The sequence below is a fragment of the Myiozetetes cayanensis genome, unplaced genomic scaffold (assembly GCF_022539395.1).
Source record: "Myiozetetes cayanensis isolate MyiCay16 unplaced genomic scaffold, myiCay2020 scf5-8, whole genome shotgun sequence".
NCBI lineage: Eukaryota > Metazoa > Chordata > Aves > Passeriformes > Tyrannidae > Myiozetetes > Myiozetetes cayanensis.
Window position 1 is genome coordinate 65,999,628 of NW_026087742.1, and position 17,957 is coordinate 66,017,584.

Sequence of the window (17,957 nt, forward strand, 5' to 3'; positions counted from 1 at the left end):
TGATCAACAAACAACTTATTGTGTGGAAAGCAGAAGTGCCTTGGAAGGGCCAATACAACTATCTGATTTTTAAATTCATCAGCAGTTTTAGAGATGGAAGATTTGTTCTAGCACAGCTTTGGTTCAGACACATCTCTTCATAAAGCTCAGAGGTGTCCAAATCCCTTTGTTTACTTGTTCCTTTGCCTGTAACCATGTAACACTATGGTTTTTATTAGATTAATTATCATATCAGTTAAAAGCAAGCAAGTGGAAATTCAAGGGAAGGGAAAAATTAATTTTAAGGAGAAATTTCACCAGTAAAGGCAAAGTGCAGCTCCAAGCCTCTGACTTGATATCCACAGATGTCCTGGACTGGCTCAAATGTGAAGGAAGCTTCTTGTGGAATGGTGAGACATAAGGGAAAAGCACGCAGGCCTCAAAATGTCCCTAGGAGCAATTCCAAGTACCAAGTCTCTTCAACTAGGCATGAAGTTGATGTTCCCAGTGTGCCATTGCCCTTCTCTAGTAACTGTTCCTTCACTTCAGGGGCACACAGTGAACCAACCCCCTCTTGGCTGCACAGGTACCTCAAGGAAGCTGCACATTAACTGTACTGACCTCCCTAGGCACCAGGAAAGGAGAGGGGCAGAAGCAAAGCAAGACAGACACAGAACTCCATTTTAAAGCACTTAGGGAACTCAGATTATACAGTAATGCAAAATATTTTTATATCATACCAGGACATTTCTGTTTATATTACTGAGTGCTATTTTATTTGTTCCAGCTTCTCCACAGATGCACAAACGCTATGAAAGGAGAAAGAATGTCTACTCTCTATGATGGCTTTTCAAAAATCAGAAAAGTAAAATTTGTTTCTCAAGGAAAAATTCCATTAAAAAAATTACTGTATGTTTATAGAAAACAAAGGTTTAATTTTAAAAAGTTAATAACTGGGTATTCCAGAAGGTTTGAGTCATCCACAGTAATAATTAGGGGTTTTGTTCCATACAAAATGCTTTATTTAACCTTCATGCCTCCATTCAGATAATTGTACAAATGCATACATTTAAAGGTTTAAACTCTATTTCAATTCACAGCTCAATTAATAGGAAAGTTGAATACAGAAAAGCAATGCACCAACAAAATATGTCTGAGACACCATTTAAAACGATAACACTTGTTCATTTAAACCTTTGAGAATAGAGTGGAATAATCATCCTCTGACAGAACTTCATTAGGGGACTCCCTTTACATTATCATAGGGCAAAAATCACCTTTATACAGTAAGAGGAAAAAAAGCTCTGAGTATATTTACAATACATACACTATACATAAATACAAGAACAACACTTACATAATATTAATAAACTTATAACATAGGCATTGCCTAAACACTACATAGTATATAAATGCAGAGGAAACTATTGGGAAATTAGATCTTCAGAAGTTTAATTTTGGAAGAAAAGTAATTTTTGTATTTAAAAGCTTTTGAAAAGAAGGCAAAAGAAAGACTTAAAAAAACTAATAACATTTGCTTGCTAGCACTGGTATTTTTATTCCTTTTAAGTGTAGGACCTCTATTGACACTATTATCTCTATAGGGTTACCGATAATGGCCCTCCCTTTTGCATCTTATCTAGGAAAAAGACTGAGGTGCTGTACATACTAATTCCATTGCTGTGAAGCTTCAGTCCCAAATGAATTACTTGGTAAATGACGGGATGTTTTTGTATTTTTACACAGGAGGATCAAATGAACGCTCACTGGTACATACAATGATAATTACCTGATCAGAAGGAACAATTTGGGGCCAAATGCAACCCCATCCTTAGCACTTCATTCAACTAATGCCCTAGGGGAATTTGCTTCTTCCATAAGTAACTTGGCCAAGAATGGTATTTTTCATTATTGTTGTTTCTTCCTAAACACAGCTGAAAGAACTTTCTGATTTAATGGTATTTTTTACCCCACATGTTGACAGCAGTGTCCAAATCTCTCTTTCCCTTGAAGTGTATGAATACATGTGTCTGTGTGTGGGTTGAAGGTCTTAAGGCTGATGGTGCATGAAACTTCAGTAATTCATTACTATCTCCGTGTATATTCTAGAAATGTGCAAATGGGAAATACAATTTTTCAAGGACAGACAGTAGGTCAAGAGAGCATATTGTGTAGGTGTTCAACAAAGAACTTACATTACCAAGGAAGCCATGTATAGGACAATAAGGAAAGAAATAAACTGTGCTGGTTTTTTTTTAAGATGCAAATTCAGCAGCAAAAAAATAGTTTGAAACCAGAAATGACAACATGAAGTCTGAATTGTGAGAAATATTAGTTCAGCTATGAAGACTTGGCTCAAGCTGACTTTCCAAAGAAGCTCTTTTACATCTAGAAAGGCAGGGAGAGGGAGAAAAGCAGTATCTGAACCTATTCGTGTATTTCATGGTTCATGCCTATGACAATCTTTTAAAGCCATCACCTGTGGTCCCCTACCAGACACTGAATCATTGTTTTTTAAATGCAAAGGTCACAACGAAGAGCGAGGTTTAGCAAGTCAATGTGTGAACCACCTCTTCTCTTAAAACTGACCATATCTTGTCTCACTGAAACTTTTGACACTGAATTAGGGAAGATGTTGCAGGTCATACATATGGACAACAGGATCTCAATTAACTTTTTTCTATTCTTATTTTCATAATAGCTAAGGGAAAAAACAAAACACAACAAACAAATAAAACCAAAAAGGGGAAAACCTCAACACAAAGGGGAAAAAACCCTGGATCATTTTGGGCTCGAAGACAAGGTGCCCTTTCCCACACAAGAACTAACACATGTAAGGCTGGAATCAGCCAAACCTTCCAACATGGCAGGTTTCTGTGGGTGTCCCCTTGTAGTGTTGCTGCTCAAGAGCAAAGACCCAAATTCTGCTCTCCAACAACAGCTGCAGCTCAGGTACAAGGTACAAAACTAATGTTTCCTTCGTCCTTCTTGTTCTTCATTCCTTGGTGCCCTCCTAAAATCCCAGCATGAGTTGTAATCTTTTATGTGCTTAATATCTGGAGATTAAACTCAGGACAACAGAGGAAGTATATGCATGTTCTGATGCGATTATTTCTGCCAGTGGTTAACAGCAAAATTTGCTACTAAACTAGTAGTTCTTGACATGATTAACCAATGTGTATGAACATCTTATTTTTTTACATGTGGGTCCATGTGCTTTTTTTTTTTTTTTGCACCTGCACTTTTATCTGTATATGAGCATCTTTGTGCACACACAATTCTGCCTCAGTGAGACTCCAGCAGCAACCCACTGATGGCAGTGAAAGTCTAGATAAAATGTTGCATTTTTCAAATACAAAATTCTGCCTGGATAAATGACAGGTACCAATTCAGAGGACAAAAAGCAGTCTTCCTTGGCAAAGGCACTACAAAGGACAACCAGCTACATTTTCATCTTCAATAAATTCATTTTTAGAAATAGAAGAAGCATGAGGGCTGGCATTACACTGCTATTGGAAGAATCCATTAGCAGTAGTTAATATTTACAAAAAAAAAAACTTGAGAAAAATTAGAATGCAAGAGTCACAGCTGGTCATTTTCTGATAAGATCAATTAGTCTATTGATGCAAATGTTTAGGCCACTCAATATAAAAATCTCCACACTTTATTTTAGAAATATCAATTTCTTGTTTGCTATTTAAATAGTCTCTAGACTGACAGTTCTGTTTTTCACTCACTTGTCCCCAAATAAAAGAAAAATGATATATTTTGTCCACTCCTGAAGTCAACCATTTCTAAGATGATATTAAATACTATCAGCACTACATGACAAATAGAAAGGAGACATAAGGTGAACTCTGTGTTTCCAGAGTTCAATGCAAATGATTTTTCAAGAGAATCCCTGTTCTATCATATTCCCTAAAAAAAGCTCCATTGGGCTTATTGCTGGTTTTTGGATTACTTCACTAGAGAATACCCTGGATACATGGGTACATCCAACATAAAATAGGCAGAAATCCCTAAAACACTGCTTGACAACGACCTCCAATCACACCTACTGAGAATCGATACAGCTATGAGTCATTTGTAAACTAAGATTTATTTTCTTCTTACAAATATATGACAGATGTTATCTGAGAAAATAACTAAAACCTTTAACATAGTATCTCAACATGTGAACATACAAATGGCACTTTGTGTTTGTTTCTGTGCTGCATTATTGTTCTCCAAGTAAAATTTTATTTTCACCTTACTGTTAACAGAATCCCGTTAAGTTATTGCTGTGTAAAAGTATAGGAACATCCCATCAGTTCTAATAACAGGCACTTTCAGTTTCTGTTTCACCTTTTAAAATAGATTTTAGGCTATCTCACTGAAGTGTATGTGTACTTTAAATGTCAGAACTGTCCTGCTACAATTGATTTTCTTGACATGCTACTGCACCTAGAGGACTGAACTCCCCCCGAATCAGCAAAAAGCAGCTGCCTATTTCAGCTCTGCAACCTTTAACGAATATGCATTGTAGTCAGGGAAATACAAGAAAAAATCATATGAGTACTTGCCATTGCTGTATCTGGAGTTCACTGTAAAATGCCGGAAGATAAAAAATAATCACAAAACACCCAAACCTTCCATATGGTTTTCATTTTGATTAAGTGTTTTTTACCTTTATTGAGTCAAAGACATGGAGTGTTGACTTACTGGACACTGAAGGACTCAGTATGACTTTGCTATATCTCACACTGCCTGCAAAACAGCAAAGAAGTGGCCACTCAATTTTGCAGAGAAAACACGCTCTGATAAAACAGAACAATTTACTTCTTATGTTTTGTCAATAAGCTTTGCAAACCATAATCTTACCAGTTTTCCCAATGAAAATGAAAGGATTTTTTAAAAATATATTTCATTTAGTCTACTTGTAACACCCCATGTAAAACTGTGAGTTGGAAAATATTTTCCCGCTATCGCATATATTACAGAATATTTAAACTGTTAAAAGTATAGTAAAAGAATTTCAAGTTAATTTGATTTCTAAAGATGCAGTATCCTTACATATTTGTGCTAAAACCTGATTTATTGTGGAGAATTTAAGCCTTTTCAAGGTACCAATGGGCATGACGTCATTAGCATACATTACACAGCAACTGTTATGCTACAGCAAAACTCTGAAAATAGAACAATCTTTAAATTTCTCTGTGCACTTCTCCAGTTATGCATCACAGACAAAGGCACAACACAATAACCTTAAGCTAGTTTCTTAAGGTAGTATTTTCTGCAACAGCGTTTCTTTAAAATTCTTCCGAATTTTTTTTAATTTTAATTTTAAATAAACTTTTTTATTACCTGCACATGGATAGAGACATGTGGAAGTGCTGGGCTTTATATGCATGAATGTAAGGATGAGTGTGTGGGAACAGTGTGGATTTACTGAATAATCTTAAGACTTGACTGCTGTGGAAGATGCAGTTTCACAGACTGACCTTTCCAAACCAAAATTCAAACTAAATAATATGTGGGATATTGATGAAACTTACTCTGATTTTGAGGTACCCATCTTAAATAAAGGAGAAAGAGATTTTTTACATTCAACAACATTTATTATCAGAAGATAAATTTATAAATGGCAACTAGAATACATTTTCAACGTGACTAATGGAAAACGAGACTTAGGATCACTGTTATTCCCATTATTAGAGGGGAGAAAGGCTGTCCAGCTATTTGTCCATGCTCTGCACTGAGTTTATCCTGAACATCAACATCACTGATGTAATTTTCAACACTGTTAATTCTGTTATACGTTACTCCAGCAAATAATCATACATACAAGTCAGTCTAAATCTATTTGATTAGTTATGTAAGCATGAGAGAGAATAAGGAATACTGCATCTTCATCCCCAAGTTAAAAACTGCTGTTGCAATGAGCCAATTTTACAGTGCTGAATGTAACAGGTGCTCAAAAATAACGACAATTAAAAATTTTAAAAGTTCTGTAACAAAGCTGTTTGCTCATTACATTTTCCTATAATGCTAGCTACTGAGATTTCCTGTCAAATCCATTTAAATCTTTTGAAAACATATGAAATCTGACACTTTGTGGTATAATTTCCCTGTAATGGGAATGTCACAGCACATTGGCTATTACCTATCCTTTACTCAAAAGCCTAAATCTCTGTTTCCCTGGAAGAACGGGACACTGGTATATACTTTTGTCTCGCAACTGCTCAATTAAGATGGACCTACTACACTGTGTGAAGATGAGATCTCATATTTCTGCATGCTACATATGCTGTAAGCCTTTGCCATGGTTATGAAATGTCATTGGACCTGCAGTGGGATACCAGGACTTTTGAGGAAACTACCCTGGAGCAATTGGCCTTGGTCTTTGCACAGGCACGTTTGTAGTTTCGCAGGTCTGAACCACAGGCACTGAAGGCAAGGAAACCCTGAGGATCTGGGGGACATCAGCTCCACATTCAAACACCCCCACTCCACAGAGTAACTTCTCTTAAAATATTTCTGAAGGGGGAAAAAAACCAGAAAACAACCTCACGGAGTATTTGGGATCAAAATCTGCAGGTGCTGATACGAATAAGAAACTTGTCAAGAACCACACTGGGTACTTGAAACCCAGTGGTGGATTACTGCTGGTTGTGTAAGTTGTTTGGAGGTAACAGCACCACGAGAAGCCCTTGCACATGTGCTGGAAAGGTTGAGGATATACTTCTTGCCTGTGAAATAAAAAAATACAGCACACATTCCTTTACCTTTTGGCTTCATTCTGTTACCATTGACATACTCCGTGCCTGTGTCCCTTGGCATAAGTGCTGCTTTAACCCTGTATCACTTTGGGGTTCCTTGAATAAAACCAAGCTCTCCTTCTGTTGCAGTTTTTCCAACACATAAAGTAATGGACAGCCAGCTGAAAAACCAAGGGTTCACACAGACCAACCTCGGCCTTGGGAGATGAGCCTCTCCACTGTCTGTGATACATATGCTCCTCCACCGGGCAGTTCGAAGCTCAGTGCTGAAATTTAAGGCCCCTCAATTTCTCTAGTAGGAGTTTTTCTCTCTTCATTAACTACAGAGGAAGCCTAAAGAGGAACACTGATCTCTCCCAGTTACATGTTGCCTTTGTGAGTAAAATCACATCCTCTATCACACACTAGCAGAATGCCCTCCAGAGTTGCTGCTCAAATAAATTTAATTATCTATGGGAGAAAAAAAATCACGGGTTCCAAAAGGAATTCTGTATGCCATCGGTTCTTCAACTGAATTACTGCTATTCAAATAATTAGTCCATAAAATGTTCTTGGGCAGGAAAGTAATTTTATCAACTGACTTCTACCTGACCCGATTTCTTTCCCTAAACACCAGTGACAGATGCATTGAACAGGACAATACTGAAGTACACAAAAGATAGATCTCAGACATAATCCATGAAGCACCTCACTCCACAACACTTGAGAACCATTTTTTTAAACCAGCAACTGTAACGCTGCTGGTAAAGACACAGTTCTGCTGCCCTTCAACGCCTCATGGACCACCCAGAAGCCCTCATCTGTCCCTGATTTGGAGATGGATGTTGAATTTGGTGGAAGCTGATCACAAACATGGTCAATGGGAATTGATTGAGCCATCCTTCCCTCAGTGGCTGTGAGCAGTTTGTATTGGGTTTCTCTGCTGACCATGCAGCAGTGGGGAGCCTGGGTTTCTACAGTACCAAGTTCTTTCAGAGAGCTGATAAACTATCCAGTGTTGGGGAATATTAAGGATATTTAAAGACAATCAAACTCTGGGGCCTGTGAATGCTATTATAAAGTAATATCCCAGTCACAGTAATCCTCAGTTAACTGTAATTGCTTTCGTAACTGTGTGGGTACTCTGTGCGTTTTTTCCTAAACGTTACCTTGATTTCAGAATCCCCCAACATTCCTAAGTTTACTTCAGGAATCAGATATTAACTGGGACGGTCAAACATTTAAAAACAAACAAGTGGCATCACAAGTTTAATCTGTGCAATTCCTGGAACCAAATACTCATAATTAAATGCATTGCAAAAGACCTTTACGTATTCATCTTTCATCTCTAAGCTATGAAAATCTCAACACTTAAAAAATCTTGCCAAGCCTCCTCTTTGTCAAATTTAGCTGAATAGGCAGATCTTTGCGCGGAAAGAAAACAGAAAAACACTATTCTGTTTGCATGAATAACTGATGACTAAGAGTTTTTCTCTTTCCTACATAATTCAATTAATACAAATTGGTTCGCAATTACAGGGCTGTATGGGAAGGATCAAGAATTTCCTTTTATTTAATCTGAAAAGGCTTGGATTGAAAATCCCAGCAGAGGCAGCCACTGGTACCCATATAAAGGGTCATTTATATCATACTAGACAGCTGGCAAAATCTTGTTATTCCCTAACTCCCAGGGAGAAACCTAATGTCTTGCAGAGCACCATTGCAGAAACATTTCTCCTTCCTACTTACAATTCATCCACTAACTCAACTATCAGCTCTTTCCTTTACCTTTCATGCTTTCCAGACACAAGTATTATGTTAAAGGAAATAAAAGTACTTAACTGTGGTACCTAGCAGGTCAGTGAAACCATCAGAAAGATTAACTTTAATGCTTAAATCTTACATGCTATTTCTGCACACCCCCCACTTCTGCTAGTGTGGAGTAAATTATTGTCTCAAGAGCCATTTTATCTCATTATTGCTTTTTCTCTGCAAGAGATGCAGCCGTTTCTTCTCTGTTTTGTTCTGATGATACATTCAATTCCACTTCACGAATGGCTACACCACTAACCTTGGTACCAGCAAGTACAAGATCTGACTATTTCCTTGTGTTCAAATAATGGTTGTGGGGAAAAGGATACCTGCATGAAAGAAAACTGCATGTTGAGAACGGGTAGTAGTTTTTAGATGGGCTCTTTCTATACAAATCAGAAAACGGTTCTATATAAGTCCATGGTAAAATACAGATACTTAATATCGTACTTTCAGCAGAGATGCTGCTGCCCTTTGCTTATTTTACAGACTTCAACAACAACAACAAAAGAAAAGAAAGGGAAAAAAAACATAAAAGAAAAAGTTTAAATGGCTGGTGTTCTCTAGGGCATAATGACAAATTGTGGTGCAATATTAAAATGCCACCACCGTTATTGCAAAAGTCTGATCAAGTGACCTTTCAGCTTCAGCAGCAGGATCTCTCCAGCAGAATCTTCTTGCCTACTCACACGCAGCTTGTCTGTAGCACAGCTGAGGTGTAATGCTGACACCGGCCAAATGGTATTCAAAACAAGGGGAAAAGATGGGATAATACAGATCTAGCGGTCTTGCTCTCATCATCATCATCATCATCGTCGTCATCATCATCATCATCAGTTTGTGGTATCTAATCCTCCAATCAGCAGTGATTTTTCAGGAACAAAATATCTGGCAGCTGAGAAAACATACAAGCTATAAACATTTTTTGTCAAAGGATGCAGCATGTAAAATAATGCCCATTCCTGTAGCATTTCGGCTGCTATTTCCCAGGTGATTGTGATGACATTTTCAGGGGTTAGCCATGCTGAGGGGCAGACGGGGTTAACTTCAGATGGCGAGGAGAAGAGTGGCACTTCTTTTCCTGCTTTTTTTTTATTTTTAAATTTTTAAATTTCTGTTACTATTTTTTGTTACAGACATCAGGGAACGCCCTGCCTGTTAACACTGTGTAGAGGGGGATTCAGCCCTGCTGAATTCACTCTGGGTAGTTAAGAGACCCAGCTCTTAAACTCGGCTGGAACAGGTAACGTTTCTCAAACCAGCATGTGCCTGCGGCGGTGGAGCGCCAAGTGATCTGAGCGGGAAAAGCTGCGGTCACAGTCTGCACACTTGAATGGCTTCACTCCTGTGTGCTTGCGGTAATGCCTCGTCAGTTCGTCGGATCGAGCAAACTTCCAGGTGCAGCCTTCCCAGGTACATTTGTAGGGCTTTTCTCCTGTGAGAAATAAAAGAAAGAGGGGAAGGGGGGTAGGGAAACAGGTTGTGACTTTCCCCTTGTTGCTATTAATCCCCACAATTCCCTCTGCATGCTTCCCATGAACACCCATTGCCTAGGGGTTGCTTTAGGCCAAATTACACAATTACAAGGTACGAGATCTGCTGAATATAAGGAAAAGGGCCTTGCGATTTATCATTCCTGTGGCATTCACATAACTAAGAAAATCAACAGGATTAAGGCAATAATATAGATCCTACCTTGCAGGGGTGATGTGGGGATTAACATCAGGACAAAGGGCTGTGTAATTATTCTCATGATTACCATATGAGGTCGTTACCCCCATCTTGTCAGGCTACACTTTCTCCCCAAAGAACCAGATTACCTGTTATTTCTGCAATTTACCATGGGTTGCCACAAACTTCCAATTATTTCATGAAGTTTATGAAGGTTTCTAATTATTTGTGTAAATGGCACTGCAGGACATTTCTTAGCAAGCTGGTAAAAATGAACTACAAATTTTCAATGAAACATAAAAATTCAATCTGCAAAACATCCTCTTATTTATTGCACTTATTTTCAGTAAATTAATATCAGTTAATTTTGCATAAGATGTTACTAGGAATGGTGTACAGTTTTTAAATGTACTCAGCCACAGGACTTCCACAATACTGTTCATAAAGACCCATTTACTTCAGCGAAGCTCAAACTTGGGCTAAGTGTGGATTTTTGGAAAATCCCACCCTCTGCTTTATATTTAAAAGTAAGAATTATGTATGCCCTGCATTCTACACTGTACTATGTCAGAGGAGATTAATACAGCCAAACTGGATTTTGTGCTTTCATAAACTTATAAAATCCCACTGTTGCCATGCTTGTAGGCTATACTTTGTGATTTCTATCACCTGCCCTCAAACAGGTTAAGTGCCCTTGGCAGTTACCTTGATCCCACAGTTGAGTGTGCACCAAAACTGAGGAAAGGAAACCGCGTGAGGTCCGTATGTATCTTCCTTTCATGTGTCAAAAATTTTACTTCCCCTTCTGAAACCAGCTAATCACAACCAGGACAACAAAAGAGCATCTCTGCAACAACTGTTTGCTTTGTCAGGCACAATCATTCCTCAGTTATTTATTATCTCTTATGAATCATGAGCAGTTTGCAAGAAACTACTTCAATTACATGAACCAGTGACGCAACACTTGCTTTGTCGTAGGCAGAACCTCCCTCCTCGCGTCTCTTCAAAAGTCAATAAATGCTTTACCGAGAGCTCTCTGTTTCAAAAGAAAATTCCCGAGTATGAATATCATCACAAAGTTCAAACAGCCCTGAAAAATCCAGCTGAAATGGTCTCTGTCAGGAAACTGAATGGTGTACAGACATCAGCACAACATGTCAGCAAGGTTGTCAGCAACATTTGAGCTCCTTGGGTCGGTACCTTCTGTGCACCATCTGGGCTGTGCTGCAGTTTTGATGTCAGATGGGGGTGGGAAACAGTTGCTGCAAGAAGAACCCAGCAATCGGGGTGCTGGGGTGACCGCAGCCTGTAGCTGCACCAGCAGCGACTTAGCCTAGATAATTTTATGCTCCTTAGTCAAGCACAAAGCACCAAATAGTGTTCATTGCCAGCGGGTGGCCGCAGCGTTGGGCATCTCAAATCCAGCAGCTGCTACGAGCTGGACAGGCAGGTACAAGCTACACAGCAGATGGCAGGCTGCACACTCTTGCCAATGACACAGTGCTACAAAATGCGCTTGGATTCTCCACCAAACTGTCTTACATACATATTCTTGCCACAAACAGTTGGTGTGGAGCACTGTACAAATATAGCAGTACCCCCATCCAACCTGGTGGGTTGATTCTAATGCTCTCGTCACATCGCATCAAGTTTTCCAAGTGCATTGCTTTGTCCTGTCCATCAACGTACTTCTAAACTCTCTTTTCGGCCAGATACTGTCCCCATTGGTTTCTTTTATCACAGAGACCTCCAAAGCACAGTGTGGAGATATTTCTTAAGCTTTAAATTCTTACTTAAAAGCATCTCAAATTCTATATCTCTCCAATCACACAGAATCATAAAAATGCTTACACTGGGAAAGACCTTTAAGATCATGAAGTTCAACCATTATCCTAGCAGTGCCAAGTCCACCACTAAACAGTGGCTCTAAGTGCCACATCTACTCATCTTTTAAATATCTTCAGGGATGGAGACTCGACCACTTCCCTGGACTACCACAGTAAAGAATTTTTTTCTAATATCCAATCTAAACCTACCCTGGTGCAATCCTGGTGTAACTTGAGGCCATTTCCTCTTGTCCTGTTGCTTATTTCTTGGGAGAAAAGACTGATCTCTAATTCACTACAACCTCTTTTCACGTAGTTGTAGAGAATAATAAGGTATCCCCTGACCCTTTCTTCACATTAAAAAATCCCAAGTCGCTCAGCCACTCCTCACAAGACTTGTGCTCCAGACCCTTCACCAGCTTCATTGCCCTTCTCTGCTCCAGCACCTCAATGTCCTTCTTGTAGTGAGGGGCCCAAAACTGAACACACATTTTGAGGTGTGGCCTCACCAGTGCTGAGTACAAGGGGGTGATCATTGCCCTAGTCCTGCCGGCCACACTATTTCTGACACAAGCCAGGATGCCATTGGCCTTCTTGGCCACCTGGGCAGTGCTGGCTCATGTTCAGCTGGCTGTCAACCAGCACCCCCAGGTCCTTTTCTACCAGGCAGCTTTCCAGCCACTCTTCCCCCAAGCAGTAGCACTGACTGGGACTGTTGTGACCCGAGTGCAGGACCTGGCACTTGGCCTTGTTGAACCTCATACTGTCGGCCTTGATCCAGCCTGTCCAGATCCCTCTGCAGAGCCTTCCTACCCTCCAGCAGATCAACACTCCTGCCCAACTTGGTGTCATCTGAAAACTTATTGAGGGTGTACTCGATCCTCTTGTCCAGATCACTGATGATGATATTAAAGATATCTATGAAATCCTTCTCCTTGGTACACAGAATCCCAGATCTTCTTTCCCTTGGCAGAAAACAAACAGACAATCCAATGCAGGAAAGGATGGTTTGTAAGAGAAATACCAGAAATAGTTTGTTCATCCATTAAAACATCATCACCCCAGGTAAGAAATGAAAGTCAGCTGCTAGAAGGATGTGAGTGCAGATCACTCAGCTGGAGTTCCCACGTGTTGCTTCCAGCGTCCCTCCTCATTGAGTCCTGCTTACCCAGCCCTTAAAGAGCTATGTGAAAGAGACAGGACTGACCACATTCCTTGCAACCTATTTACACCACTGAAGGAGAATCGCTCTTACAAGCTCAACCTAAGAGGACCTTTCATTATTTTCAATTAAATATATACATTTAGTGTAAGAAGGAAAAAAACCAGCCAAAGTAGCATTACTCTGAAGACATTCACTCATATGCACCTTAATAAAGTCACTGTAGAGAAAACTGTGAAAAATATGATTGTTCATTAGGATTAATCAACATTTTACGCAACCCTCATTTTAAGGGAAAGAATAATACTGCTGCTTTTCTGTTGAATGGCTGCAGTATCTGTGCATAGGCAGGTGCTAGAAAAAAAAATGTTCTTCATGGGCAATATAATACTAACTCAACCTTTCTTTGGAAACATCCCAGACACAAAGACCAACCACTACTTTTGTCTAAACCAGATGACCCAGGAGCTGAAATGATGGAAAAAGGACCAGCAGAAGCAGAATTGCCAGAAGCTTAGAAGCTGGTGCCAGGTATCACACACCACAGCTTTGGCTGATAAGCTTGAGCACTCATAGCTGAAATTCTCAATACAATCAACAGAGAGGAGCGGGACCTCAGCAGGACAACCTAGAAAGCAGTGAGTGAGGACATGGACAAAACTAGTCTGTTAATTGGAAGAACCTAACCCCAGTGCATCTCTCTCTCTCTCTACCTATCTCCATTTTAAGACTGGATTGCAGTGGAGTCAAATACTCAATGCTTTTGACTCAGACACTTCTGTCTCTGTGCAAGCACTTGAGTTTAAGTGTTTAAAAAACTTCTGGGCTTGAGGTGTGGGCACGTTTCGACTCCTCACGCACCCAAACACTCAAATTCTCATTCAGCTCTAAGGAGCAAAAGCAGGTGGTGTGAGTGTTGCCCAGGGTGTTGGAAACAGAGGAATGAAGAAGTCAAAACAGCAGACAGGTTTTGGAAAATGGTAGCAAGGAGAGCTGCAAAAAAAGAGTAAAAAACATGCAGCAATTAAGAGGAGGAGAACAGGAAAACTGGAAAAAGATTCAACACCATTAGTTCAATCTTGTGAATCTGTAAAATTTTAGACTTAAAGAAGCTAGCAATTTAAAAATAGATGCCTGAAGCTGTGAACATTTTCATGGGAGGTGACCCTCTACTTTTGCCTCTACCTGCCTTTGAGAGCTCTATTCTTTGTCCCAAAACCTGAAAAAAATACCCCCAAACACAGAGGAATTGTATTCTGACACTATTCCACAGCTTTGTGTTGCAATACATAGATAGTAAAGAGCACAATACAACAGGCATTTTCACAGATCAAGAGGGACCCTGGAGCATGAAGAAGTTCTTCAAGACAGTTCGCTGTAGAAAATGAGTATTTTCTACTGTTTGGAGAAGTTAATTATGAAGTTTTGAAGGTATGACTCAATGGCCCAAATGGAACAAGTAGCTTTTTAATATTCTATTAGCAAAACATCTATTTCTAAGAGCCCTCCAAAACCTTGCCTCTTGTAGTCCTGATGCCACAATCCAAATTAGTTTAATTACTTTTACTGTATAATTTTTCTTGCCCTACCATGACTCCTCTCACTTAAGCACTTAAGAACATGGTTACAGCTTTTGCTCATTAAATCTTCCAAAACTCAACAAATACTGAATTAATAATGCTGAATAATGACCACTGTTCAGCCAGTGATTCCAAAATTTTCCAGCCTTCACAGAGCCCAACATCTGTCTTCCCATTTTTTTTCAATTTTTTATTTATTCATGTACTCAGAAATCTGAAGATCATTCACGCAAGGGAATAAATCTCTCTCAAACTTTTACTTTACAACCCAGTGACATTCACATATTCCTTAAGAAAAAAAGCTCTACCTAGGTATCAGCATAAGATATGCCATGTAACAGATGAAGGGACCAGGGTCTGTTCTATGCCATACAGAATTTCCTACGTGTTACACTCCTCAGCAGTTATCCTCTGCCCATCAACTAGCTGGTATCATGGTATTTGATGCCAGATGCTTCAAAGACAGACACCACAAAACCACCATGTAAATAGCTACGGGTTATTCTGCCAGCAAGGAAACTGCTCTGGAACTCCAGGAAACAGAGCTGGTCTTATGTTCCTTAGGCAAGGAACTTTATTTTCTGCAACTGCAGATGCCCTATGTACTCTGTGTGCACTTGCAGTTCCTTTCATTTGTGTATTATTTAAGCTTCATTTATTCAGCAGTTTAGCAGGCTCTCGGCAACCATGTCATTAAGTAACCACAAGGTAACACTGTATACTACCAGGACTCAAGTTGTAAACTGTTCTCTTTCTCTGGAATGAACTCCCCTCTCTTTGCAGTACCACAGGTGAGCACCATGCCCCTTCGTATTTGTGTCCTTTTCAGACATCCCTATCTATTCATTTTTTCTGCACACAGAACTGCCAGAACTGTCACCATGACTCTGAGTTATTACGTCACTTCTCTGCAGCCCTGCCTGTAATAGTACTCAGCATTTTGAAACACTGGGTAATACTTTTGCTCCACATTTAGAGTCAACTAGAAAATAAACTATAAGGGACTGTACAGGGGTAAAGGTTTAGCCATCTAGTCAGATTTTTTTCTGTATTTAAGCTTTCATCACCTTGTGGAAGAGCCACATGGTGAAAATCATGTGGCTTTGTTTTTTGAGAAAAACAAAGTCTGAAAGTACTTTAAAACAAAACCTGACGTATAAGTTTGTGTAGAGGTTCCAGACTGGGTGGCTGGGAGCATGGTGGAAGTGCCACCCCTCACCCCATTCACAAAAAACAATGGGTTTGAGTCAAATTTGTATAGTTTATTAGGTGGTATGTACCCAGGTCTGCTATATACAGACACATCTGTACACCCCACGTTTCCACTGCCATTACTCTTGGAAGAGTATTCCCCACGTAAAAACAGAGTCAGGTCCTAAGGATTTGGCCCAAAACAAGTGTAAAGAAAATATTAAACCAGTAAGCATGCCTTTGCCTATGTCTGATTATGCTACATTTTCTAGTCAAAGTGAACAGATCTGCAGCTTGCAGGGTTGAGGACATCTCCTGGTGATTCCTGGTTTGGTTTCTGCTACAGGATATTGTGCAATATATGTTATCTGTAGTATTTATGTCAGGTCCCACGTAAACACCAGAATCATTCTGAAACATACGGGACAGTCACACTTCACCCATACTAACAGGACTCTAGAAGGGGAAATCATACATTGAAAATCACAAACGATCATTATTTTGATTTTGCATTTCTACTAAAAATAAGAAATTTCAGGCAGAAGAGATTCTTTTTACAGCAAAACTACTGTCTGATAATGAACAGCCTCAGGCACTCCCAGAGGAAGAGAGGAGCTTAGCTTTTAGACACAAGGGAAAGGGAAAAATGACAATTCTTACATTTTATGTGATATTTTTATTAGTATAATTTTTTAATGAAAAAACAGAGCACTTATAAAGCACTTTACACTTCCAAGTGCCTTATAAAGGTTTTTTGAAAATGTAACCACTCATAAAAGTCTGTCTTCATAGTAGCACTGCATAACAAATATGATGTCCATTCTGCAGGTATGAAAACCAAAACAGCAGCAGCCTTCCCAAAACTGCAGAGAGTGTGAAGAGCAAGGCTATGACTTACACTATTAAAAACACCTTACTTTATTTATTTAGTTACTAATTCACTGCATCTCTTTGGTGAACACAGGTAATTCGACTTTTGTGTTTCAGTATTGTCAAAATATGCAAATAAAATATCTTTCCAGGAAGAGATTAGTTTCGTATCAGTTGAGCAAGTCTGGCAAAACAATTTCTACGAGCAGAACAGGAACATATTGTGCTGCCTGGGACACGTCTTGAAATTCAGGTTTTTTATTTCTTGGTCTCAGTTTGCCTAAGTTTGACTTAGGCAAAGCACAGGGACATGGTTTCTTCATGTGAAAACTTGGAACAAAACAATTTCTTCAATTCACAAACACAGTGCCTAACTCCACTATGGGAGACAGAACTTCATTACACTTTGGCAGCTCTTGAACTAGTTGTTTACAAGCTCTAGTTCTGATAATTTATATGTGAGTCCTTTTCCCACATCAGAACACACAACTAACTTTTCTTTTTACTGCACCAATGAGCTTGGGTCCTGTTTGCCATCCTGCTAGAGTATTAGTTCAGCAACCCTACCTCTTTCCTTCTCCTGCTATTGTCCCACGTGCCCCTCCAGGTATACAGCTGACTCCGTCTGACACCACTTTAATACAAATCCTAGAAAAATAGCCTTTGTGACCAAACTCACAAAATTCACTTCTCTGTAATTTAAGAAGGCAAATCCATTACACTGGGTCTGTCACTGCATGCACAGGAAAGAAACAAAGAGGGTGAACCCAAGAAAATTCTCTTCCTTATTTTCTCTTTTTGGACTTCTGCAGAGACTTTGCCCCACAATGGGCCATACCAAGTGCTATGTGACATACAAATGAATTAACGCTCTGGGACAAGATTAGTTATATACACTGCCAAAGGCACTGCTGATGCAAAATGATAAATTTTAACTCCTGTAAAAACAGAAAAAGTAAAATATTTGGAAATGTAAAAGGTCTCTTCCTGTGCACCTGAATCCAGGAATTAGACCAAATCCCAACTGTTTTTATATGACTGTTTTTATTAAAAGTTTTATTAACCTTCCTGAAATTTGTTTCCTGCATTATGTGGTACATATATAAATATTTAAGTGTATGTTAAGTGC

The 17,957-nt window shown here is 39.3% G+C and overlaps 1 protein-coding gene across 7 annotated transcripts in view; it reads right to left on the bottom strand.

The window, feature by feature from the left end:
- Window positions 1-731: 731 nt before the first annotated feature.
- KLF12 (KLF transcription factor 12) overlaps window positions 732-17,957 on the bottom strand; it is a 236,561-nt gene continuing 219,335 nt past the window's right edge. For 6 of the 7 annotated variants that reach the window (XM_050331363.1, XM_050331358.1, XM_050331360.1 and 3 more), the window contains one exon: window positions 732-9,963. In XM_050331363.1, coding sequence (XP_050187320.1) covers window positions 9,782-9,963 — 182 coding nt within the window. In that variant the 3' untranslated portion in view covers window positions 732-9,781. The remainder of the gene's footprint in view (window positions 9,964-17,957) is intronic. The other variant, XM_050331364.1, reaches the window with a different exon arrangement.